This window comes from Neofelis nebulosa, chromosome 13 (assembly GCF_028018385.1).
Source record: "Neofelis nebulosa isolate mNeoNeb1 chromosome 13, mNeoNeb1.pri, whole genome shotgun sequence".
In the NCBI taxonomy this organism is placed as follows: domain Eukaryota; kingdom Metazoa; phylum Chordata; class Mammalia; order Carnivora; family Felidae; genus Neofelis; species Neofelis nebulosa.
The window spans coordinates 40,876,184-40,904,174 of record NC_080794.1 but is presented as its reverse complement, the minus strand read 5'-3'; the positions used below and the strand labels follow the sequence as shown (position 1 = coordinate 40,904,174).

General features: G+C 41.9%; 1 protein-coding gene across 10 annotated transcripts in view; it reads right to left on the bottom strand.

The window, feature by feature from the left end:
- Window positions 1-27,991, bottom strand: part of LRMDA (leucine rich melanocyte differentiation associated) — a 1,033,502-nt gene that overhangs the window by 429,392 nt on the left and 576,119 nt on the right. For 8 of the 10 annotated variants that reach the window (XM_058698400.1, XM_058698407.1, XM_058698406.1 and 5 more), the window contains 2 exons: window positions 18,365-18,499; window positions 7,633-7,750 (listed from right to left, as the gene is read on the bottom strand). In XM_058698400.1, the coding sequence (XP_058554383.1) occupies window positions 7,633-7,750; window positions 18,365-18,499 (253 nt within the window). Of the gene's footprint in view, window positions 1-5,903; window positions 5,981-7,632; window positions 7,751-18,364; window positions 18,500-27,991 lie in introns of all 10 variants that reach the window. The other 2 variants (XM_058698401.1, XM_058698402.1) reach the window with 2 other exon arrangements.

Genomic DNA, 27,991 nt, shown 5'->3' with positions numbered 1-27,991 from the left:
TTTCCAAGGGAGCTATTACTGGATCTCTGACAGCCAGCAGCTTCTTCCTTATCCCATAAACTGAGCTGCTTACTACCACCCAGACCTGCCCCCAAAGTCCAAGGGAGAGGACTCTCAACTTCAGCTTTGACCTCTCTGGCCATCTGAGCACCAGCAGTGGCCAGGGCACTTTGAACGTTGGAAGGCTTTGGGCCAGTCGCTATCTCTCACAGGTTTCTACAACACCTGCTCTGCACACAGCACTATTATTCCCTTTCCTAGCACGGACATTCCCATACCTTCCTCCCACTTCAAACCTTGCCAAGGTTCTTCCTCATCCTCAAATTAAATTGCAAATTTGGCCTAAGAAACAGAAACACAGCTCATCCCCTGCAATTCTCTGCCTAGACCATGCATTTCACCATGATGGGCTGGCGGAGGGAGTGGTCAGAAGGTCAAAATGGTAATTACAAAGTTACCTTTGGCTCCCTTCCATATCCTGGCCTTCCTACTCTTTTACTCCTACCTCCCATATTTTCATGCCTGTTAATGAAATTTAAGATACAGAGGCGAAAGAATGTGCGCTTTGGAGCCTTACACAGACCCAAGGAAGAACCTGATTCTACGTTGCTCTGTAATTTGGGGTGATGTAACTTCTCTGATCATCAGTTTCCTCATTTGTATGTTCAAGTTCAAGGAGACATACAGAGATACTATTGTTAGTCACTGACACAATATCTAGTACACACTGGATACAATACATGCCAGGCATTATATATTACTCATCTATCAGGGAAGTTTCAACACATCTAATAATGTACTACTGGGCAATCAGTCAACCCTTAGGCTGGCCTTGCAATCCTAATTAGTGAAGCATCCAGAAAGCCTGTATAAGTTGGTGCTGTGACACCAAAAACTAAAAAAATGTGTCCTAGTTACAAGCTCTGGTTCAAGTGGCCAGGGAAGGACCAGAGGGCAGGATGCTTGGATGGATGGCCTACCTATTAGGTTCCTGCAGCAATAGTACTCAAAATCCTAGTGGCTTACAAGAAGTTATTTCTTGTGCAGAGGTCTGTGGTTGGCTAGGGTAGATGTGCATCAGGCTTCAGCTTAGGTTCAGGTCTGCTCAATGTGTGTTTCGTGTTGTTTTCATAGCAAGTGGCAGACATGCAAGAGGACTGAGTGGAAACACATGGTACCTCCTAAGGCCTTGGCCCAGAATGGGCATGCTGTCACTTCCACTCACATCCCATTGGCCAAAGCATCACATGGCCAGCGCCAAAGTCAGTGGGATAGGGAGGTAAAAAGAAATACACAATTTTAGACAAATAGTGAAATCTACCACATTTGTCGCAATTGTGAAGTCCCGAGGCTGTACAACATATCCTAGGGATCTAATCCCCTACAGAATGCCACTTACTTCCATGACTCCCTAGGCATGGCTCTGTCTAAAGACCTGTGGACAAAAGTGAGCATGGTAGAGGGAGGCCCAAAGGAGGCAGAGTGTGCAGCTGAGCCACTGGGATGCGGTGAAAGCCAGTGACTCCAACAGAGGTACAACAATCTCTCATGAGGCATTGAGCCTGATGGAGAGTGACACCTGCACTGTGCTCAACACCTGGCCAGGCCCCACGGACTTGCAGGAGAGGCTCTGAGAGACTGCCTTCAGCACCAACAGTTCAGTTTCACTTTCCTTCTTCCCTCTTTGGATTTCAATTCTCCATCCTCAGGGCTTTGCCAGGGCACAGGAAATACAGCTTTCCTGTCTACCTCCGATTGCAGAGGGTTGCTATCCAAAAGCAAGGCAATGAAGACATACAAAAATTGCCTCCAAAGAACAGTACTCTGAAAGCATTCACTTGAAATCCAAGATGCCATGGTGCTAAAAACGGAGCAACATAAAGTCCTTCCCCCACGCCCAAGTGAATGTGGCAAACTTCAAAATCAGGAAAAGGAAAAACAGACAGACTGCGAATTTTTGGCTTCTGGTGTTGTTTCTAAACACATCGCCCAAGCATCTTCCAAAAAATAAGTTAATTTAAAATTTTTCCTCCTTTCAAAATTTACTATCAAGTACCTGAAAATAGAATCTTAGTATGTCTGTAGACAAGAAACACCTGTGTGAAAACAGAAAAGAATCATAGAACACTAACATACTCAGGTCATTAGAAATACCCAGAAAATAAACTGACATTTTTAGTTTTCTTCTGAATATTTGGCATGGTAGAGAACTTTCAACATATATTATTAGCTCATCACCTCTTTAACTGCCTGTATAAGTGGTTTACAATACTTATTCATAGGCATACCCTGGCTTTGTATACAATATGTATTCCTGAAAGCAGGGAGTCTAGAGTAAATGTTAGTAATTACAATCAGTTTAGAGGTGGTTTCTGATAACCCGCTACATTTTTGCGACTGAGCTAGAATGGCATAATTGGAAGATACAAAAGACATACATGCTATGTTTCCGAACAAGGTAACACCTAGGGAAGAACTAAACTAGGCATCAAAACAAATAAACCAAGCAAGCCACCAGGCAGTGCTCCTTTATGGTACACACAAAAAACAGAATGGCAGCTAAGAACAGGAAAATCTCATTTAAACTACACACAGATTTGTGGAGCACCTCAATATGTTTGCTGAGAAAAGCTACTTTTTACTTCCCACAAGCCCTCATATGAGCAGGTGGTTTCCGGGAACTCTCAGAACACCGCACACTGTGAGCCCAGAACACACCCTGCCCTCCCAGCAACACTGCCTGTGGAGAAGCCCAGGCCCAGCGTTCATGGAGGCCATAGGTTTTGCCATCCTAAGTAATCCCAGGGTAAATCCTTTGGAAAACAAATATGCAACCCAGAATGTCTCCTTCCTGCCAACACACAGATTCAAGTTATTACATTTTTTTAAGGTAGAGGTCCCTCTCCTGCTTTTCCAGAGGACCATATTGAAGCAATAAAAACAATGGACCACTTTTCATGATGGATCTCCCAAAATGCTCTATTGTTCCCAGTTCATTTTTTTGACGAGTGTTGGCCAAGCCCCTGCCTGAGACCAGGCCCTGGGGGTATGGGGGCAATAAAAACAAGCAAAGTTCCTGCCCTCGGGAAGCTGACATCCCAGTGGACCAGGAGGTGCTTCATTCTGACAAAAAGCTGCCTTCCCGATGCTGCCATTCCCTATCTTTTTCCCCGGTTGCCTTTTGTGTGTGTGTGTGTGTGTGTGTGTGTGTGTGTGTGTGTGTGTGTGTGTGTGTAAATCCAAAAAGGTACACACAGATGAAAGGAACTAAAGGAAACCAGGGAGTTATATCCTAATGCCAAATGTCAGGAGCAGGACTGTGCAGCGTGGCCATGGAAGAAGGTGATGCTCAGGCCCAAATAGCTTCCAACATTCAGTGTAAGGTCAGGAATCAAAAAGATTTCCAGAAAGTACATGTACTCGGAAGTTTATTCCTTTAATACATCACATCTCCCTCTCCCTCCTTTCCTTTTCCTGTCTTGCTCTCTCTCTCTCTCTCTCTCTCTCTCCCGCCAACACACACACACACAGCTTCCATCCCACCAAAAAAAAAAAAAAAAACAAAAACAAACCCAAAGATATACACACACACAAATATATAAACCATACCAAACTACACAAAGACACAAAATACACATGACAGGAAACCCAGGCATGCCCACACAAAGGCAAGCATCATATATTTTCAAGGACACACTGACACTCACAAACATACCGATTACCTTCTCTTACCTATAACAGAATGGCCATAATTACAAGCAAAAGTACACACGTGTCAGAACACTTTCTAACACAGGCTGTGATTCTCAGTCCAGCTGTCCCTGTCCCTCTCTGCACTGCTTCTATAAGGTTCTGAAGATTAAACAGTTGGTAGCCAACTTCATATACATGCCTGTAAACAAGAGGGCTCAGCTTTAAATAATTATGTCAGAGAAATGACAACTGTGCTCTTTGCCAGAACAGGGATGAATAATTACAAAGCCAGGACATAATTAAGCAATTCTGACTGTCGGATTCTTGAACTGTCTGATATGTAGGGCTGGCATGTCCACCATGCACACCCTTCTGGACAGGCCTCACATCCCTTTGATTTATGTTTTCTGATGCGGCAAGGGGGATCACGGTCTGGTCATCACAGAAGCCTTTCTTTGGGAGCCTCAACCTTCTCTGCACCTACCTTGGTCCTCTTGGCATCAACAATGGCATGATTCTGTGGTCAATATTTGCAAAAGACACATATTTTCTTTAAAATTCCAGGAAATGAACACAACCTAGCTGCTGTAGGTCCCTTAACTAATAACACACATGCAAACATGCATGTACGCACGCATACACACACCAGTCTAGAAGAGTCCATTGTAACATTAGCTATCATTTCCCTAATGAAGGATGGCATCCTTCTGTAGGACAATCAGAGCTCAGACAGGAAGCAGCTTTTAAACAACAAAAGCCAAAAGGCAGCAAACAAAGGGGAAATGTGTCATCGTGAGAGAAGACGAGCGAGAACTCGCACTCAGGCGCCAGGGCCTGCCAGGTACCAAATCAAACCTCTGTGGCATAGGGGGTTTATTAGTTCCTGGACGATTTTGCATTTGCATCAGCTGAGAACACCCAGACTGCCTGTTCCCTACCTCTAAGGCAAGGGCTGTGATTGGAGAGGCATTTTCCATTCTCCCAAATACTTTATGTCAGGAATAAAATGAAAACAGCTCCCCAAATCACGGCCTCCTTGATCATCCATCAGAGCATTCTGCTGAATAAGCACAACAGGCCGCTGCCGCCTGAGAAAGGACAGAAGCCAACTTGAGATTCCGATTCTCTTATGAAAAATAGGTCTTCACCAAGTGTGCTCAGCACAGCGTTGGCAAATCACGGGGAGGAAATTGCTCTCCACTTAGAAGCCGACTCTGGGTGTACACATACCTCCCAGAACATACATATGTATATACACACAGAGAAAGAAAGTGTATATACACACCTGCACAGGAACAAACATATGTCTGTGCACACTGTGAGCAGGCGAGAACCAGCCTTTTTAACACCAATTTATTAATTCAGCAAGAAGCTCATTTGGCCTCTATCTGCAAGAAAAGTACCAGTGTGTTTCTCTGAAAACAGGCAAAAGGGAATTGCCTGGCATTCAAGAAGCATACAGTTTGATATGAAACCAGGAACACAGGGAAATCCTCTAGTGCACCTGAAGCATCACGGTGTATATACAGCACTTACCTAGAAGCCTAGACCCTGGGTTCTAATCCCAGGTCTGCCTGTGTTGGACTATGGGGGCCTTAGTAAACTACATCCTCACCCAGTTCCTTCACCAATAAAATGAGAACACACACCAGGTGATTTCTGAAGTCCCTCCAGTTTGGAAATCACGTAACTCTACAAAAAGGTAACAACTGAAGATTCCCGTGTTTTGTCAGAGTATTTTTGTCTCTTCTCAAATAACTAATGGGTATTTTTATGCTTAATACTATTAGTAAAGATATTGGAGTCAATCACACAAATATAAGCTAATTCTATAATTGATTAGAAACTAATTTGGGACTTTGAAAAGCATTTCTGCTGATGCTGCTAATGACTCAAAGAGCCAGCTACTACCGGATTTTAAGTAACCATTCCCACTTGGTTTCAAAGGCAGGGGAGGATTTCAGTCCCTGCTGCCCTCTCTACTCCAAGAGAACAGTTCGGCTTTCACCTGTTTTCTACCTTTAGGCCTTCTTATGAGCTTTTCATTTTGAACAAAGAAACACACGGGGAAAATGTCTGGCTCACTGCTCCAGAGCTAAGATGCGAGTAGAAGAATGTGGCTTGGTGGTCAGACACACCAGTAAAACTACAGTTCCCATGCTTACTGATCGGGCTGCCTAAGTGACACCTCTCAGCCTTAGTTACCTCACCTGTAGAATAAGCCAATGCTCCATTCCTCCTACATTGCAGTGTTCTGGAAGGACTCACAGATCTGTGTACAAAGAACCTTAGGACAGTGGTGAGCACACAATGAGCATCGCACACAAATATGGTGGCCGTTATTTTTAGTATCCCTTCAGATTTTCTGTGATAATACAGAGCTTCCCCTGTCAAAAGCAAGGAGAGAAGGAGAAATACTGATCTATCCTATAAAGCGCATGTATATGTGAAGGTGGAAAATGTAGAATGGGTGGGAACCCAAGGTATTATAAACAGTCCACATGTTGTCCTTTGTTTGGTGATGTCAGCTGCCTCTGGAATCTTTTAAACCTCCCCCTCCCCGCAAAAAAAAAAAAAGAAAAAGAAAAAAAAGGAGGCCAAGAAATAAATTATTTCATTTGGACAAAATTACAAAAGCTGGAATAACTAAAGGCAGTCATGAGCAATACATCAAATCTGTGCCTCGATAAGGAAAACTGTTAACACTTTAATAGCTATGAAACGAATCACTCAATTAATTTCCCACATGCTGAAACAGGTAACAATACATTTATCTGCCAGTATTATACCCTCCCTATCATATATTTCCACAACTGTTAGCAATTTTATTCAGCATAACAGGAAATAAGTTGCACCTCATGGGTTCAGGGAAAGAAAGTGGCCTGAGGTCTGCTGCCGGCTGAGCAACTTGATGGAAGAGGTTTCGTTTTTCTGTTTTGGTTCTGTTTGTTTTTTCCTCTTTCTCTCTTAATCATTTCCAATGCACGTGCAAAGTACTCCAAGTCAATAAGTGAGGACAAACTAGACCTCCAGGATTTCTGGGCCAGTGTTTTCAACACACAAGAGAGGGTCCAAAAAAGGAAGTAGCTAGGTAGCTCCATGGGGCCCCAGGGCACTGATGGACCTCCAAAGCGGTCATCAAGGATCATCAGGTCCATTCCCCAGCCTTGGGCTTCACAGGACCCCAACTCCTCCCAAAAAGATAATTTTCCACAACCTTAAAGACTTCCTTGAATCTGAAGCCAAGTCTCCCAGCCACATCTCCCCTGCCTCATCAACGCTGTCATTAAGATGACACCATAGTCACTTCCATGGCCTCCATGCAGACTCAGCTTATAAAGGAAAGGTCAGTAAAACTAATCCCATGAGCTCTGGAGAGCTACATGCAGGAAGCATACACTAGTCCAGGTCACACTGTCAGGAAAAATGGCCTTTCCCTCTAACAATATCTCTGAGAGCTATTGAGCCCTCATACCTGAGGATAGAAGAAAATCACCCTTCCCTCCTTCTGCTATGGCCCCAAGAAAAAAAGAGTTCTTAGTGACTAGAACAATCGTACCCACCCAAGAAAGATTAAATTCCCCAAGCTTTCCTCTTTTTCTTTTCTCAGCAACAGACCTCTAGAGGCCCTACCTTATAAATGAAACATCTTCAAGAAGAAGACCTCAAATATGCCCCCCAGAACATCACCATCAGGCTGCGTTATTGGTAAAAGAGCCATCTGGGTGAAATCACCCTACAAGTAAGGTCCCTTTAGATTACAGGAAAATCAAATTTATTCCCAGTCCTACTTCTTGTTTGGCCAACAATATATCCATGGATAAACCCTAATAGGAGATCTCTCCTGAAGTCTAAACACAGAGCATCCTCCGTACTCAAAGAATAACCAGTGAGGCAAGACATAAATTCCTTGTGAAGACGAGAAAGTAGGCAGCTTACCTTGGGCTTCACCACCTTCATGAATGACCCTCTGAGCAAAGCTTCCTCTCGTTCTTTTCTGGTTACTTTCCGGGCATCCAGAAACTTCAAATTGGGCAGTTTGTGCAGAACAAAGCATCTGAAAGAAAAGAGTCAGAGATAATTCAGGGGGGAGGTGATGCCTTCAAAGATCCATGCAATTTGTCTCATGCCCAGGAATCCACATCGTTAAGTCTTCAGAAGGTTAGATTTTGGCTGCTGCTGCTTCTTTCTTTCATAATGAATGATCACCCTTCGCAGAAATCCAAATAATTATATTTTACATAGATACACAACTAAGCCTTAAAAATGCACAGTAATGTTTGCTCTTGATTCAAAGGTAGACACAGACACACACACACACACACACACACACACACACACACACACACACACACCTACCTAGATTAGCCAGGAAGATCCTATTGATGTATTTCCCTTCCTCCATTCTGGAAATGGGCCCGGCTTCTTTGCTACACACAAAATTCTCAGTGAAACTAACCTTACAACCTAATTGTACCATTTATGTCACTGCCATTCCTGTGGGCCATCTGTGTAACTCTTATCTCTGAGATAAAAACAAATCTTCAATTTGAAATGGAAGCAAGAGACACTGACTGGCCATCCAGGACAATAAACTAGAATGCAGGTTGTAATAACATGGTTGACTTTGGGATAGAAGTAAGAAGCACATATAGCTGAGAAATGCTTCCTTAAAGAATCAAACAGGGGTCTTGAGGATTTTTTCACCATCCCAGAGTTACTTCCACACTAGCACTATGAAGATTATCAAGGTGAAACAAGAAGAACTGGTTTATAGGGGATATTTATTTAATAGCCCAACAAATACTAATACAAATTCCCAAGGAAAGAGTCTTTGGTGCCCATCATGGCCTCCAAGGATAAGCTAATGACTATTTGTGTGATGAACTGTCCTCAAGCAGGTATATTTGGAATTGAGGAGAAGATCCATGTGGCCATGGGATAGGCATATAAACATATAAATAAATATATAAAAAATATAGACACCTGCTTATACTTCTCCTTCCTCAAGGAAAGTTACCAACCCACATGCTTTCCATCGAGCCCCTATACCTGATCACTCAAAGGAGCTATTGTTGTGTTCCTGAGTGGCTTAGTTGGTTAAGCATCTGACTAATGATTTCAGCTAAGGTCACGATCTCATGGTCATGAGACTGAGCCCCAAGTCAGGCTCCATGCCCAGCATGGATTTTCTTTTTCCCTCTCCCTCTGCCCTTCCCTGCTCTGGCTTAACTCTCACTCTCTCTCTCTCTCTCTCTCACTCTCTCTCTCTCTCTCTCAAACAAACAAACAAACAAGCTATTGTTTAGACCTTGTCCTGCATAAGAAGAAGAGGTAAGTACCCAATTTCAAGAGCAATACATTACCTCCATAGGAATCTCTCATTTCCTTCCCATACCCAGCCTCCTCAGTATTCACTCATCTTTCAAATCCTGACCCATACAAATTTTTTTGGGCATCTCTAGCCTGTACTGTTTTCTCTCTTCTCAGCACTCACAGGATACACTGTTAGCACCATACCATCTAACATTTTGTTGTTTTGTAATCATTTTAATCATTTTATTGGTGTTTATGTGATGTCTTCTTAAAGGAGGGACATTTTTTTTTGCTAATCCTCTTATCTTAAAAAGTAGCATTAGAATGCACTCAATAAAATACCAATTTATTTCATTTGTACAAATATTTCTTGAGCATCTGCCATGTGCCAGACCCTAGGTATACAGAGGTAATAATAACATGATTCCTGCCCTTACAGGGGCTTTCAGTGTAATGGGGAAGAAAGACTCACATAGAGAAAAGAGAAATCAACATAGCTAAGTGCCAAGATCAGGGTTATGTGCAAAGTAGTTCTGGGAGCACAGAGAAAGGGACCTACCATTACTTACTGAATGACTGAAAACAAAGTCTTGAGGAAGAAGAGGAGAAACAAGAAATCTCAAGGGATCTTCAAAGAACCAAATCCTAAAGCAACCCTACACATTGAGCTTTTTCTCAGGGCAAATGTTACCTGGGGTATAAAGCTTGCCCCCCACCCCTCAGGTCCCACATTCATAAGACACTCTCACATCACCAAGTGGCCTCCATATACTTGCCCAGGTATAAGACTTGGCTGGTTACTGAAATGCTAGAGAAAATAGCTTCAAGGCTTCCAGCCCAAATACTCCTTAAAGCGAAAATACTGAGTTCTTTTGAGGTATAATTTTCTTCCCCAGAAATGTCCACCCCAAACATCTGAGGTCCAAAATATTTGACTATATACTTCCTGCTTCTTCCCTGGTCTCAATCTAGTATCTTTTTTCCAACTTCTCCCTGAGCCTCACCCTTCCCTCTCCAAAGGCCCCCTAACCTTATCCAAAATCAGAAAGTTTCCACAAAGTCCCAATGACCATTCTATCCTCCAGTAGAACTCCGACTGGCCTCAGTCAGTGTCAGAGAAAACTTCCATCTTCTGCTTGTAGCAGCAAAGCCTTGATGACAACAGATTCTTTCAAATAAAGACATGTACAGACGGAAACAATATGTCAGGAGTGACGCTCAGAGGAGTAAAGACACCCACTAAGTGTAGGGTGGGAAAAGATGAATATTCAGGTGAAGAAAACATCAGTATTAGAAAATCAGCCAATGTTTAATGATGGAATGAAAGATGTCTTCACAGGGCTGGCAGGAACCATGATGACAACAGACAGCACGTTGTCATTTTGCCCCACTTTGGATCGCAGCCCTGAAATCAAAGGAGAGAGAGAGCGAGCGAGGTGCTGGCTTTTAAGCTAGTTAAAAATTTTAGATGACAAAGAGCTGCTGTTTTCAGAGCACTCTTCTTAGACAATCGAAGAAACAGCCCATGAAATAGGCTGCCAGTCATCTCTGAAACTAGGGGTGATTCGACTCCCATCCTGACCGCCAGCCTGGGGTTTCTAGGTGGCTGATGCCTGGAGAGGTTTGAGGGACACGAGAAAGTCTCACCCCAAGTAATTCGGCCTGAGACTCAGCCCAGGGTCTGAAGTTCCTGCCTTAGAGATGTCTTCATACATTCACTCACACAACAAATAACTATTGAGCTGCTAGCACCCACCACATACTGCATGAATAAAAGTGATGCACAAAACAGACAAGGTCCCTGCTCTCAAAGAGCTTTTATTCCAGAACAGCCATTCTCAAACTTAAAAGGATATCAGCATCCCCTGGACGGCTTGTTGAAACACAGATCACAGGATCCCACCCCCAAAATTTCTAATTCCCTACGTCTGGAGTAGGGCCCAGAATGTGCATTTCTAATAAGTTCCTGGAGGGGGTGGGGGAGCTGATGCTGCTGGTCCTGCTGTGTACCACTGTCCAAGTGAAAAAAACACCATGAAGAATAACAGTTCCGGGATTATGAGGTTGGTAATGTGGTGAATAATCTCCCTCCCAATTTCGCTAATGATCTACCCTGCCCCCAATGTCTGTGGTACACAGTGCCCAGAGGCAGCCACATCTACCAGCGGTCTTCCTGCCCTTTGGTGGTTTGGAACTGACTCCAAACATTACTGCCAAGTGATAAGTCAGTGGGCTTTCTGCCTGCCTGTCCCATCCCAGTCTTGGGAGATCTATTTCCCTTTGTTCTAGGTCATGTCAGGGTGTCAAAAGCTGCAGCTTCAATCCCGAGTATAATACAAGTTTGCCATAAAAATACAACAGAGGATTCCCGAAGCCACAGAATGAAGGCTTTTACAATATCAATTCAACCCTTGTAAATTTAATCCAGGGTTATTTGTTGCACCAAAATCTCTTTACCGTGATGTATTACTTAGTTACTGGGGTTATCACAGCCGTATCCTAAAGTTGCATAGTACATAAAACATTTCAGTTAACAATGCAGGAAGGTTAACTCCCCCAGATAACCTGCAATCACAAGGGCTAGTCCAGATGACATGCCTCTGTCAGCTTCCACGAGCTATTGATGGTTCAATCAGTTTGTTTTGAAGGTAAAGTACAACAAAAGGGCAGTAAACTTATTCAGACTGTCAACAGGGGCTATCGGGAATGGGGCTTGCAGGTAAGTAATTCTGGGTGTTTTAAGGCTATTATCAAACAGCAATGGTTGAAGGAAGAGACAGCTACTAATAACACAGAAGGCAGCCATCATAAACCACTTTATGGCAGAAACCCCCGTCTATAAATCCTGCGACACCCGGAGACAGCTTCAGATTTATAAAACTGCTTGTTAAGCCAGGGCACTGCTTAATGAAAAGAGATCGGTCTAAGTTCTGAGTTTCACATCCCTAGCTCCAGAGGACAACTCCAATTTTCCTGACCTTCCCAAGGTGGCTAGGCGAAAGCCATGGGGCAGGGGGCTGGAAGTCAGGGGCACTCTTGACCGTGATATGGAAGGTGAGGTTATCGAGAAGAGATCAGGGATCCTGGGAAGGTGTGTAAAGACCCATCTGTCTCCGTCTAAAGGCAGATTCTCTAAAAGTGAGACCCACACAGAAAGCTTTTCAGGCTCTCTCTCTTTTCATATTAAATGCTCCATTTTCTTAAAGGACTCCTCAAAGGAGACACCTGAAACTGGCAGGGGGAGAAAAGGAAGAGCAGAAAGGCTTTGGTGTGTGTTTGTTTTTTGCTCCCAAATCAATTTTCTCTGCCCAAATCCCAAAGCTCTGGCATTTTTCATCTAGACTTCAAAGGGAGAGAAGGGTGCTCTGTCCTCCTGCTCAAACTGCTACCCCAGGGGAAGCTAGCTGTTCCAGTAACAGCACAATCACAGAAACACCAAGACGGATCTCCATTGTCTGCTCCCAGGATTGTTTCTTTCTCTGAAGAGATTCTACTAAAGAAATACCAAGTTTCCAAATCCTAAGGAAATCAGAATACAAGGTCACCTGGAGTTTTTCCCTACTTCTTTCCATTTATGGCAATATGGAATGGCCGTTCTTCCCCTTATTTCTTGCAGGCACTCCCATGCATGGGGGTGGGGTGGGGGAGACACAGTGCAAGCGACTGATGCCCTACCAGGGGCCCCTGAAGTCAGCAATGGGTGACCCAGGAATCGTTCTCGGTCTTCCACAAAGCTTAACAGAAGAGTGAGCAGGCCAACAAAACATCAAGCTTCTCTGCTTTTGACCAGATTACATCAACCCCGTTTGGTAACACTGGTTACCTCATGCTAATCAAAAGCACTCATCAACAGCTAAATGTGTCTAATTTTAAAAAGTTAGCAATGGCTTAAATGTAGCTAATTAAAAAACCTAAAGCTTATTAAAGAGATCTAAGGGGGAGAAAATTAACAAGAGGAGGGGTCCTCATAACGAAGAGCTTGGAGACTAACAGGGCAGAGGACAGAACGCAGACCCTGGGCTCATTTTGCTGTGTGATCTTGGTTCAGTCTCTGCCACCTTCCGGAGCTTTGGTTTCTCCATCTATACAATGAAGAGAATGGGTTAGACGATGCCTAAGCCTCTCTCACGCTTTTAGCCTGCTTGATTTCTATATGCTGCAAAGTTAATTTACAATAAACACATCCATAGCCTCCTTTCTTATTACTCCAATTTCCTTATATAACCACCCCCTCACACCTCCAGGTAAAGGAGGGCAGTGAGAAAAAGTCAATAAAGACCAGAGTAATGAATAAACACTGTGAGTGGAATAACTCCAGATGCTCAGAGAGATGACAATGATCTCACTCTAATGAGCCGAGGTGAGCTCACCTACAGCATTAATGAAGGCCTGACAACTGGCAAAGGCCAGCTGATTTTCCTCACAGCTCACCGGCAGTATGTTTGAAGTCTCCGTGCAAACAATACACCCACAGGACAGAGCGAGGCCCTCTACAGAGGGTAACCAGCAATTACTCTGTGGGCTTCTGTCACTTTGATCTCTGGGTCGTGACCTTTGCTTTCTTGTGATCTTCAAAGCCCAGATTGTAGATTAGCTGGAGAATGCTAGCTGGGTTATGTAAGCCACAAGTTTTACAGCTCCTCCTCAGCTGGGAAATGGTGGCAGCCCAGGACAGCCAACAGACTGCGGAGGGTCCCTCCCTCTTTCCCTTTGGCTGAGTGCTACAGACACTGGGCAGGCCTCAGGCTGCTTTCTGGGAGGGAACAAAGAAAGGGTGTCACGTTTTAAATAATTTAAAGTTGTAAGAAATATAGAGGGGCCTACTGAGGAGGCGGGAGGAAGGAGAGGCCAAGCAGAGACTGGAGTGGCAGCAGAGAATGAATGGCAAAGGATTTAATGACAGAAGTAGAGCTTAGAGGCCATGAGACCAAATCTCTTATTTGACAAGTCAGGTCTAGCTCTTATGTACTGTTGACCTTCATTCCGCTGTCTTGCCTGCAGGAACAAGAAGGAGAAGAATTACAAAGGAAGACAAGAAACAGACCACTCTGGGCACCTAAGTTTCCCATACCTGACTCACTTTTTGGCTAGTGTTGAAGTCCACGGGAGGCCTTGAGTGGCTTTTTAGCATGACGGTGGCCTCCCAAGGCAAACCACCTCACCGCTCTCTTCCCGCCCAAATGCTGAAGGCTGCTTGTTATCACATTCACCCTCATTCAACATTCATCCCAAAATAGCAGCACAATGTGTACACACAGCAAAGCACGGGCGGGTTTAAGCTCCTATAATAACATGGCGATGGACATTTCTTAGCCATGAACTATGATGAATGGCAAAGAAAAAAATCAAGGCATGGTTCGCTCCTGCCCCAGCAGGACCAGGGCACAGCTCAACAACTTGGTAGTATGTTCATGCTCACATACAGATTTAATGAGCCCATTTTATGGTGGGGATGTGTGCCAAGAAAATCCAACTGTGTGCACAGGGGGTAAGGAAGGAAGGAGAAGGGGTGACTTGGGGGAAGGGAAGAAGGAATCAGCAGAAAGTGAAGCATCTGTGAAGCCATTCCCAATAACTCTATAAATCTAGTCACTTCCCATTTCTGCTCTGGTGGTTGGCCACAACGTGACCTAAAAGTGGGCTGACCTCTCTGAAATCAACACCTCCCGTAGAAATGAAACAGACGTACTTGTTTTGATGTATGGCTGGGTGACATATTATAAATATTACATCACATAACCACAGAGGATGCCAATCAATAAGAAATTTTTTTAGACAGCACTAAATGAGCCATGGGTTCTTGCTTCTGAATACACTCCCTTTAAGGCTCCTACTATTGCTTAAATGATTAATAGAAGACATATTGTCAGAAAATGTAGTTAAAGTGAAAAACAGTAAACTGTAGAAATATCATTCATTTTTAAGCAATTTTCTAGTGAAAATGTCACATAAATTTACATAGAGGCCCTACTATTAGGCTCTGGGTAACAGCTAGAAGGAAGGCAGACCTCATACTTTGTGGAGGAAGGGCCAAGAAAATATTTTACCAATGGTGGGGGGGGGGGGGAAAGGTGGCTGCATTGCTTTGTAGAAAGTAAAACACTGCAGGAACTCTGGATTCAAAAGTCTTATTGTAAAATCCTAAAATTTCTCAGGGGCAAATGAAACTCAAATTCCAGGATGAACAAAGCAGGGCTGCTTACAAACCAGAGAACAGAATGCCATCACATACACATTTATCTCTCCAAATCCAAGTGTGAGAGTACTTGTCAACCAGAAATAATAAAAAATAAAATGAATAAAAAATTTAGGATTGCTGGAGAATAGGCCCACCATTCCACTCGATCATCATATGCTGTGCAGTGAATGTGTAACTGGATGGACACACATTTAATGTTCCTTCCAGTGTTCTTAGTTCCTATTTCTCTCAGAGCGTGAGCATCTTGCCATTGTTGTGGGTGGCTTATGGATTTTCTAGAGTAATTTTGACTAGATGTGATTTCAGCTATATGTGTCTTTAGAATCCAACTCCTCCTCCCAGCAACTTTGCCACGTGTGCATGAACAAACAACCTTCCCAGCCCCATCCCTCAACCCTGACGGACCTGAGGTAGTACGGTCAGGCTTAGTGGGTACAACAGCCAGCCCATGCAACGTATCACTCCTCTAGAACCAAACCCTCCCTGAAGGATCAGCAACCCAATGACCAGTGCTCAGATTGAGTCTCAAGGACAGTTCCTTGTTTATTAACTGTGATTGTTGACATCAAATGGATCTGATTCCAAATAGGCAGTAGGCATCAGAGGTGCCCAGAGGGCCATACATTTCTCCGTAAGCACTTAGCTTCTCAGAGGAAAGAATAATTTTCAAGCTGCCTCCAGAGAACATTTATCTGGCCCCTATTCCATGGCCGGCATTACTTTAGGCATTGAAGAGTCTTCAAAGGGCAAGAAGATACACCCTTACCTACTAGAAGCCATCCTCTGGATGTGGACACATACAAAGTAGTGAGAGAAATATACAAGATGGAATATATAAAATGGCATTAGACAGCAACGGAAGAACTGTAATGGCTTGGGAGCAGAGTATCTCAGAATGCTAGAGCCAACAGGAATTTTAAACACTACTTAGTCCAATAGTTAAGTGAACATCCGAAGCACCTATTGACTTTTTTGTTGCATTTGCTACTCAATTAATCAAAATGCTTTGGATGATTCAGAAGTACAGCCTTGGTGAAGGGTCACTGATCTAGACTATCCTCCCCATTTTAAAGCTGGACCCCACATCAGGTCTTCTTATCTGGCCCTTATTTATATGGGTCTTAGTATTTTTACCATAGTGAACAGTTATAATAAAAAAAATAGTACTAGCTTTTCTTTTCCTTTTGCAAACTTATAAGCCTTCTATTTGAGACTAAATAGAAGATGAGGGAAGTGAAACTTTTCACTCTACTTCTCTCATTCTAGGAAAAAAAGACAACAAAAATGTGCCTACAGTTTGGTTTACATACAGCTCCATGAATGAGTGAATGAACACATGTGTCAATGCATGTGCACATGCATACAAAGACACACATACGTGCATGCACATGCATATACATACATTTGTACAATTTATTGGCTTATTTTAAAGAGTTAAACATAGAAATTTCAAGAAAAAAGTCAGAAACCAAATTAAAATCTCCTATACCATGGTTGGTTTACTAAAAATGTTGACTGAAAGAACTTTCTTGGACTTACTTGACCCTTCCAAGACATATCTTATAAATTGCTGCACAAAGATAAAATATGTTTTAAGAGGCCCCTTTATATCTGAAATCAGGCTGTTAAATGCTTCAGAGTTGAAAAGAGTTTTAAATAGGCAAATTAAGTTCTAAGTGATTAAGCAACTTACAGGGTTGATTTAGAAATGTATAACTCTTCACCTGCTGGGTATTAATCATATTTCTCCTAACAGAATTCACACTGAAATCTACAGAATCATATCCAAATGAATATCTTCATGATAGAAAAAGATTTAATACCTCTTTTCAGAGTAGGGTTAGAGTTTTATTCTAAGATGGCTTAAAAACAGTCTAATAAAACCCCTACAAAATTAATCAAGAAACCTAGAAAATGAGATTAAACATACAAAATGCTTCCCGATAAATAATACTGGGCTCCTGCTGTAACTTTATGCGTCCATGTGCATATATTTCAAAAATACACAGTGTTCAACAGCCTTCAGTATTTCTTACAGCTTTGCCTTTATACAGCATCAACTCCCCTGACTGCATTCCTTCATGGGTCACCACAGATTTTTATAAGAGTCCCAAGAGAACAAGTTTCTTTCAAACCATTATCCTCTTTCCCCAATCCTTCTAAATTTATTATTCAGTAGCCTTACCTGCCCTGAATTTGCTTCCTTACTCCCCCTCCCCTTTCCACATTGATTCAGGTAGGGTGTTCATGAGAGCAATCATAATGAAGAGAGAGCCTACACATGAAAAGATCATCTAAAAACATTAACAACAATAACCAAAACAAAACAAAACAAAACCAATCAAGAATGAGAGCACACAGAGTTAAAAATGAAGAAAGAGAATAAAATAGGTATGACCAAGAAGACTCCCTAAGAAAGGGGGGTTTGGATCAGGTATTTCAAAGCAGATGGTTTAGTAGCAGAGAGGAGGAAGAGAAGCATTTCTACTTAGACCCCATCAGAGCACACAGCTGGTGGACAGTGAGGCAGAGCTTTATGGAACCAAGTTATGGGACTTCTGAGACTTCCTCTGGGATCCCACGTAAGCTCCCTACCTTTAGTGGGAAGTGCTCGCTAAAAAGTTACTCTGAGGCTGACCAAAGGAAAACCTTACAACACAGAGCACAAGTAAGCAAAATATAGCCCATGGGTCAAATCTTGCCTGCCCCTGGTCTTTGTAAGTAAAGTTTTATTGAAACATAGCTGTGCCTATTCGTTTATAAGTTGTTTATGGCTATTTCTTCACTATAACAGCAGAGTTGAATACTTGTGACATAGACCTTAGACCACATGACTTTCAAAGCCTAAAAACATTTATTACCCAGCTGTTTACAAAAAATAGTTGTCAACCCCTGACCTAGACCACCTGGAAGCTTTTCATGTTTTTTTTTCCGTTTGTTTGTTTTTTGGGTTTTTGTTGTTGTTGTTGTTGTTATTTGTTTTTTTGGCTCCTATGTCCCTGACAAAGGGAGACAATGGCTACAGGTTGCCAAAAGGTTAAAGATTAGTATTATCAATGGAAGTCCAGTAATATCTACTATGCACCCCATAATATCATCCCCCCCCAAAGATGCCATTTTTCCCTTTCCACCAGGCTCAAACTCCTAGATACTCACCTGTATCTTTTGTAGTCCTCCTCATCTTTTTCCAAGCTAATCAGCTCATTGGGACATGCCACATTACCCAGCAGGCTGAGGTACTCCAAAGCTGGTGTCACTTCCGCCAGGTGATCAAGCAGACTCTCCAAGTCAGTGATGTGACAAAGGTTAAGGATTTGGATCCAGGAAGACAAAAGCCCTCATAAGGAACATAGACTATAACTGTCAGGCACAGCACAACACCTGACAAGTCCAGTCTGCTCCCAAGAGGTGACATGGGTGAGGGCTGAAATCAACTTAGCTGTGAAGTATCTGGCATGCCTAGTTTTTCACTCCTGCTGGGGACACAGCCCAACTTTTCTCTGGGCATGTAAGACTAAGTCCAGATCACTTGAGAGGGAATGAATGAACTCAAGTGTTTTATCACACTTTTCTTTCCTTTATATTTGTTTGGAAAATGATGAAGGGTATATTCCATGTGGTAAAGTATTTTGCTATTTGCCAATCTATAAAACTTTTTTTTCTAGTAATGAAAGCAAGACTTGTTTCCAAATGCCTCATTAAAAAGGTATTCCCATTTTCTCCTTTAGGGAGTAATTTATCATTAAAACATATAGGAATGGCATGGATACAAGCAGGGACTGCCATCCTCCTATGATCTGAGAACCTGGGGTGGAGCTAAGCATTGCTCAGTAGACTCCCAGGTGGCAATAAACAATGAATTGTGGAGAAAGGAGAACAAAACTAGAAGGCAAATGGAATCAGTTAGGATACATTTAGTCAAGCCAAGCAGGTCAAATGTATTTGAGGAGAATCTCTTATGATAGTAATATTCAAGAAGGAAAGAATATAGAGAAAATACCAATAAAGGGCATGGTGGGGAGATCATGCCATGATCCATTTGCTCAATGGGATCCACTCAAGGCAAACACTGAGACCTCTAAACCAAGTAAGTCAAGAGTCATAGATTCAGGCAATCACAGGTACTGGTAAGGACCTAATGACAACCAAGTTGTCACATTGACATACATGGACTCCTGGTTTGAGTTACATGCAGATGAACCTTCTCCTAGGCAAGGTGATGACTAGACAAGCCATGAACAGAGGCCATGACTACCAGAAACTTATGGAAGAGAGGTGGAGCTCTTATCAGCCAATATCAGCAGATGGAATGGGGTCTTTGCCAGGGAGTGACAACAGAGCAAACAGGGGCTATATATATAAGGGTGAATGCGCCATACAAGAGTCAAAGACTCAGGATGCAGTGTCCAGGAGTGAGGTTCACTTGGCCTAAGAGAATAGTTAAAACCAAAGAGAATGGATGCCTTTACTTTACAAGGATGTTCTCTAGCTATGAGATGTTGCCCCAACTTCCTCATATTTCATTTCAACTTGTCAGTTGAACACCAAATCCAAACAATGTCAGAATCCATTCCCTAACATATCTGCCAAGGGGTCACCAAGAGGTAGCTCATTCTATCATAACAACCATAAAAAAGAGTTTTTCTTTCCCCTGGGACTGAACCTTCCTCAAATTCCTTCCCACTGACCCAATTTAATGGCTTGGAGTCTCAAAGAATAAGGCATTCTCCTCTTCCACATGATGACCTTCCAGACAGTTGAAGCTCTCATGTCTTCCTTAAATCTTATTTTCTCCAAACTAAGTTCTTTCAAGCATTTTTTATACACAGGCTCTGTGAACATCATGTACAAAAACAAATGCTATACCCTGAGAGTGAGACAGAGACAAGGAGAGGGCCAACACAAGCAAAAGAGGGAAACCCTAGTGCAAGAGGGTCAGAGCAGCTCTCCACCACGGGTTTCCATTCACCAACATCATCCCCATTTGCTAAACAAGGCAGGACAATGGACTTTCAAGTTATCAGTCCTTCAGATCTTTAACAAATAATGTCCAGGAATAACCACAATGGACCACTGGAGTGAGGATGAAAGACACAGAAGCATGTGGAAAAGACAAGAAAGAAGGTTCTGCCAGGGAGGTAAGATTAGAAGGACACATGGGTAAATGGCCAGGAGTCAAAACATTAAAGTATTTCATCACTGAAGACAAAACATACTCACTACTTTTTAAATTACAGTTCAATCATCAAACTCTTTAAGAAAATCATTTAAATAAAACTAATTGAAATGCCAATGAACAATTTCAGGGAAAACTGGCTTTTCAGGGAAAGCTATGCTTCTCAATCATTGCTACAGGAGAAAAAGGGAAGCTATTAGTGCTGCCCTTAGACCCTAGCAAAGGCACCTCATGAGGCCCTATGCTTTGGAGTAACTTTCTCAAAATGTTTTAAGTCTGTGTCTGGTATTCAGGAATCACCAGGGCCAAAATGTCATTCAGTCCCAGTCCTGGTTTCTGCCCTTCAGGGTTAGTTCCAACCTTCTACCTTTCACAAGGGATCCATCAGATGTTCCAAGGAGCAGTAGGACTCATGCCTATCAGGCTGTCCTGAAGCCTCAAGGCCAGGCCCTGGTGCCAAGGAGATAGCCAGACAAGCTGATCACTCACTTCCACTAGTCAGCACACTTTCTTTTGTGGGACTGTAAGAGAGTGGACGGCCAAAATGGTGCTGATGTACTGACTTGGGGTGTTTCAAATTATTTATGTAGACAATGACCCTAGAGAACCTAGGGGAAGCCCTTTCCACTATGGGTGAAGAAGTCCAACCAAAACCTATTTCTCCTATAGGGACCAACTTCTTAAACCTTGGATATTTTTCATCTACTGTATGAAGGTAGGAATGTGAAGGAATGGAACTCAAACTGGGAAAGGTTTTTAAGTTGAGGAAATATTGGGCAACTGAGATGGACTGAAATCCCAGTCATTTCCGAACATTAAGTGAGCAGTGACAGGAAGCTTCTCATGCACAGTCCAGGGAAACAGGCTTCATGTGTAAACTTACCACAGAGCTAATAAAGCTTGTACGTGAGGGTTCTTGCTTACGTAGGTCCCTTGCAAGGATAATAGAATCACATGGTCACACGTTGTAAAAATTGCAAAAGTAGGTTATTTAAACTGCAATCAGTTAAGATCACTGTCTCTCTCCACTAAAGTACATATAAGGTAAAACTTATATAATTATATAATAAAGTTATAAAATAAGTTGCAGAAAAAATAGGAAAAATGTTTTATGTAGGTATGTCCCACATAAAAAATTGTTACTTTTCTGAATATTTTTATGTTTGTGGCGTTTGTCAAATGAAAAAAATTTAATTTGCTTTTATATATTTTTATTCAAAACAGACATTCATCTTCAAGCCTAATTTTGAATTCATAATTATGTAGCCTTTTCCTTTAAGAGGGAATTAACATAAGTTTCACACTCAACAAAATCTCTATCTTCCCCCTGAGCAGGAGGTTGTGGAGATGTGGATTCATTCAAATGTCTTGGTAATGGGAATTTCTTGGGCAAAAGGTCTACAGGCTTCAAGAAGCTCCAGCCATTGTGCACCAATGAATCCAAACAATGTAGCCTGCTTCATTTAGGGTATTTTGTGTGGCAGAAGATACCCCCTGTCTTTTTAAGCCTTTCAAGTACCTGCTAAATGATCATCTGGGCTAAGTCAGGGGGTCTCCCCCAAATCCATACTAGCACCTATTCTGTGGATGGTCTGGACTAGAACTTCATTCTGTTGACACACCTCTGGAGGATAGAAGATGAGAAAGAGTTTTAATTGGCTTCTTGGTCTCCTGGGTCAGCAAGGACAAACACAGCCCTGTCTTACCTGGCTGGGAGCTCTGAGATAGAACCTGTCACATTCCTTTTTTGTCCAGTTGCATAGAAAATTAACCAAAGGCAACCAGCAGAGGGAACCCGGTGTCTCTGACTTACTAAGACCAAGGGCAGTAGATACTTTCAGGGATTCTCCTAAGGGTGACATCCCCCTCCCCTTTTTAAATGTGAAGCTACAGGGCACAGTTTCAATTCTCTTCAACTGACTTCTAGCACACACCTGGCTTCCCTCCTCAAGTCTTCTCTAGAATACTTGTCATTTAGTTTTTTTTCAGGTTGTCTACACAAAGTTGCTATTGCAGAGTCCAGCTGTCATAGGTATGCTTGCCAAGGGAGAGTTTTTGCAGGAAGGCCCAAGATCAAACCAACATGTTGCCTTGAAAGTCTGGAGAATGAAGGAGGAGGGTGTCATGTCCAGTTACACAGGTCTGAAGCTGTTTCCCTGGTAAAAATGGGAAAGAACCCTCCCTCTGTGATCAAGCCCATGTCTAAGGGCAACACCCATAAGACCTGGGAGGATTTCAACCAGTGCTTACCCTAATACAGGATTTCTGAATGCTAACTCCACGTTTTGCACAACATATTTTCATTTTGATTCACACACACGTCAGCAATATCATATCCAAACAATAATTGAGGAAATGGGGGTCAAAGGTCACATAGTAAATGGCAGAGTTTAGATTCAAACCTGTTCCAAAGAAATTAACATTTCTAGGTGATAAAGTGACTCACAATTTCCTAATACAGAAAGGAATGTAAAATACTGAAAAATGAGGAGTCCTACAAGCTTTTGTGGGAGACCACAGGTACTGTCATCCAGCTGTGTTCTGTACCTGAGTTTCTTCCAATTTGGGCTTATTCATTTAAAGCAATGAGACTTCCTCTATCATTAAAACGTATCAAGAAGCTGTAAAGTCTTTGGGCGATAAAGTGATTTCCCATATATACATTATGCCATTTCGATCTTTCAACAATACTCTGAATTATCTATCACCCATTTTACAGCTAAAGAAACTGAAGATTCAGACAAGGTGCAGAGACTTCCCTGAGTAAAACAGTAAATTGCTGTGGGAAATCTAGTCTGGTCTTCTGGTTCAGTTCACTCGTCTCTTCACCACAGCCCAGCTGTACAACATGTCATACTATTTTTCCTTCCTGTTGGTACTATAATTCATACCGTCTCTTCACACGTGTGCTGAAGCCAACAGGGAGACATTAAATGAAGAAACAAAGTGTGATGTAAAATTAAGTCAGCTTATTACTCTTCCCCTACCCACCCCGAAAGGGAGAATGGGGGAGAATCATTTGATTGTGCAAAGTATCTATATTTTCCAGACATCTCAATTGTTCCCTTTTGGGGTTGGGTATTCAGACATGATATGGCTGAGACCATGACCAAGTATCCAACCCTACTGGAGAAGAGGCAAGGGCAGTGTGTGTATGTGCGTGTGTGTGTGTGTGTGTGTGTGTGTGTGTGTGTGTGTGTGAGAGAGAGAGAGAGAGAGAGAGAGAGAGAGAGAGAGAGAGAGAGATACACACACATATACACAACGTGAGTGTTGGGGAGATAAGGTCAACTCCATGGCCAGTGACTACCAGCCCAGTCTAAATGAACCAAGGGAAGAGGAGTAAGATAAGCTATGAACCAGGAGATAAAAAGGTAACCTGGGAAGTCCAGGCTTTAAAGTATACCAGGACAAGACAGCAATGCTGAGAGCTTAACAGAAGTGTAACAAAGGGCCAGCAGAACAAAGATGGGAGGTCAAGTAGGTAGTGTGCAGATGAGACGTGAGACATTGGTCGACTGAGAAAAAATTTGCCAGATGCTGGGTTTGTGCTCTGAAATCCCTTTCATGAGCTCCCTCTGCAGCTGGGTACAGGGTCTGGTGCAGGAGGGACAGGGCAAGCACAGGCAACTGACTCCTCCTGTATTTTAGTTCCTTTCCTCATGCATTGATTTTACCTCCTTTGGGTTTCAGAGTCTGGGGTTATAAATCACCATACCTGGGTTCTAGACTGAGCACTACCAATGACAATCTAGGTGACTTCAGAAAGTTCATACAAAAAAAAATGTTCAACTCTCTCAGTTTTTTCATAAGAAACGAGAGTACTAGGACACCTAGGTGGCTCAGTCAGTTAAGCGTCAGACTCTATTACAGTTCAGGTCATAATTTTGTGCATGGTTTGTGAGTTCTGCATTGACAGTGTGGAGCCTGCTATGGATTCTCTCTCCCTCTCTCTCTGTCCTTCCTGTTTGTGCTATCTCTCAAAAATAAACTTAAAAAAAAAATGACAGTATTCACCAATGGTACTCACCTCACAGAATGATATGGATGTAAAATTAAGTTATAAAAGTCAAAGACACACTCTAAATCTATGCTCTGACCTTGGTTATAATGTAGCTGAAGTAAGATCAAATAAGTTTACATAATTCTCTAATAAAAATGGCAATAATACTGACCATTACATAGAACTTAGAATAACCCTCACAACAACCTATGGGGTGGGTACCATTATTGTCCCAATTTTGGAGAGGAAAGCAAAGCATTGATATGTTAAATAACCAGTCCAAGAACATGCAGCAAGTGGCAGGGCCAGGGTACAAGCCCAGGAAGTCTGACTTCAGAGCCTGTTCTTAACCACTATCTGACAGTACCTCTTGCCAAAGGATAAAGCAGCCCATAACCCATGTTTGCAGGATCCAGTAACAGAGCATTGTTCAAACATACCTCATTGAGAGTAAAACCAAAATGGAAAACTCTATGTATGCAAACAGACAAACAAGCACACCAGAAATTAAAACCAAAACAAACTTCTCAAAAGAACTTCAGGTAGAATCCCATTTAATAGCAAGCTTTCTAATATACTTAAAATAAGATTCAATTTGTAAGAAAGAACTAATACCTTTGTAGCAGGTGAATAATTACTTGATTCTAGGTCTCTGTTTATTACAAATATGAAGTCAGTTCTTAAGGAGATGAGACACCACGGTCCATGTGCAGGATCACTACAGGAGTGAGGTATGCCTCTGTGTATACACAGCTGGTACAGTCCCCTATCACACTGGCTCTACATTTGGTACGTGACTTGCTTTGGCCATGGAGCAGCAACATCTGAGATGCAAATAGGGCTTGAAAAGTACTTGTACATTAGGGCTTTGCTCTTGAAAGAGCTGCCCCATGCAGAGCGGCCTGTGTTAGCCTATTGGAAGCATGTCGTTCAGTCAACAACCAGCACCAACTTCCAGACATATAAGTGAGGCAATTTCAGACCATCCAGTCCCAGTCAGGCCTCCAGATAATGGTGGCTGCATATGGACCAAACCAAAATCCACAGGAGAACCATGCAGTTGAGCCCTGCCCAAACAACTGACACACAGAATGTTAAATAACATATTTGTTGTTTTAGTCACTAACATTCGAGGTAGGTTATTATGCAGCAAAGCTAACTGACAGAGCCCAAATCCAAGGCATTTCGTGGAGTAAGGAATAGCAATGTGGAACAGAGCAACTCTTAAAGAGTCAGGGGTATATTCAACAAGAAAGTAGCAGAGTCAGTTGGCTGAAAAGGTAGGTCAGAAGTATTAGGTTACAAGGGTGCCATTCGGTGTTACTCTTGCTTTTACCTGGCTTTCCTTCTGTGACTTCTGGCTCAAGTATGTGGGGAAATGAAGCCAATCTTCATGATGATACCAGTAGATCAGAGGAGAAAGAAGTCATGCTGCATCCTAAAACAGCCAACTAGCACCTTTTGTATCTAGTGCTAATACAGTATTCTCCATCAGCACAGCAATATAACTGGCCAGCTTTACAGCTACACATCCCCTTCTGCAACAATTCCCCCCATACCACTATCATTTCTCCCTCAGCATTACTGCTACAGATTGGAGAAGCTGAGGAATTAAAAAGGAAAAGGACTCAACCAAAGACAAAGAAAATCCCTCAGTACTGTAGGGCCAAGAGGCCTGCTAATCTCTGGTGACAGCAACACTGAGAATACAACCATCCTCCAGCCTGATTTACTACTTTAAAAATGAGAAACATATACAGTGGAATATTGCTCAGCCATAAAAAGAAAGAAATCTTGCCTTTTGTAATGACATGGATGGAACTAGAATGTATTATGCTAAGCAAGATCAGTCAGAGGAAGACAAATACCATATGATTTCACTCATACGTGGAATTTCAGAAACAAAACAAATGAACATATGGGCAAAAAAAGAGAGAGACAAACCAAGAAACAGAATCTTCACTATGGAGAACAAACTAATGGTTACTAGAAGGGAGGTGGATGGGGGATAGAGGGGGAATGGGTTAAACAGGTAATGGGGATTAAGAAGGGCATTTGTAGCAACGAACACCAGGTGTTATATGCAATTGATGAATCACTAAATTCTATACCTGAAACTAATATTGTGCTGTATGTTAGCTAGCTGGAATCTAAATAAAAAATTGGAGAATGAAAAAGAAAAAAATGGGGAAACATTCTATACAGCAGAGGAAACTATTTAAAAATGAAAATGCAACCTAGTGAATGGGAAGAAATGACTGCAAATCATATATCTGATAAGGAATATCTAAAATATATGAGGAACTCATATAACTCAATAGCAAAAAAACGATTTGATTAAAAAATGGGCAGAGGAACTGAATAGACATTTTTCTAAAGAAGAAGTACAGATGGCCAGTAGACACATGAAAAGATGCTCAACATCACTCATCATCAGGGAAAGGTAAATCAAAACCAAATTAAAATGAGATATCACCTCACACCTGTTAAAATAGCTTTTATCAAAAAGACCAGAAATAATAAGTGTTGGGAGGATATGGAGAAATAGGAACCCTTTTGCACTGTGGTTGGGAAGGTAAACTGAGGTAGCCACTAAGGAAAACAGTATGCAGCTTCCCAAAAAATATGAAAAATAAAAACACTGTATGATTCAGCAATTCCATTTCTGGATATTTATCTGAAGAAAATGAACACTAACCCAAAAAGACATCTATACACTCATGTTTAGTGCAGCATTATCTATAATAGCCAAGATATGAAAACAGTCTAAGTGTCCATCAGTAGTTGAATATAAAAGAAGTTGTGATATATATATGTTATATATTATAATTATATCACAGTATATAATAATATATGTAACTATGTATTTTAGCCATTAAAAAGAATAAAATCTTACCATTTGCCACAACATGGATGAACCCTGAGGGCATTATGCTAAGTGAAATAAGTCAGAGTAAGACAAATACCTTATGATCTCTCTTACACATAGAATCTAAAAAACAAAAACAAAACAAAACAAAAAAAATCCAGAGTGGATTCCTACGCATTTTCATCATATTCTGTGCCATGTTGTAAAAATGAACCCTCTAAAATGGGAAATAATAATTCTTAGTAAATTCATATGAAACATGAATCTTACTTCTTAGTGTAACCTAATCACACTAATCAGATAATCTGTCTATCATCAATATTAACATCAATATTTACTCAATGCTCCTCAAATGCCAGTGGTACAGTGGAAAGCAATACGATAACCTACCTATTTTGAACACTTAAGTATCCAACAAATACTTTTCATTGATTATTAAATAAATCAGAGGTCAATAAAAAAAAATCAGCCACTAGCTCATCTATAGACTGGGCTTATGCAAAATGATGTTCTTGTTTTGTGTGCTCTTCTTTTACTTGTTTTTCTCAGTCTGGTGCTGAAATGAGCTTGCATTTCTTAGCATGCACCAATAAATGTGACAGAGAACTGGCCAGGAAGTTATGCTGAGGGAGAAGAGGAATTGAGTTTGGGATTAGCATTTGTACAGCATTTGCCAGACAAAGTCCTTGTGGGTTGATCTGTGGGCTGTTCTGGAGGTCCTTCTCACAGCACCAT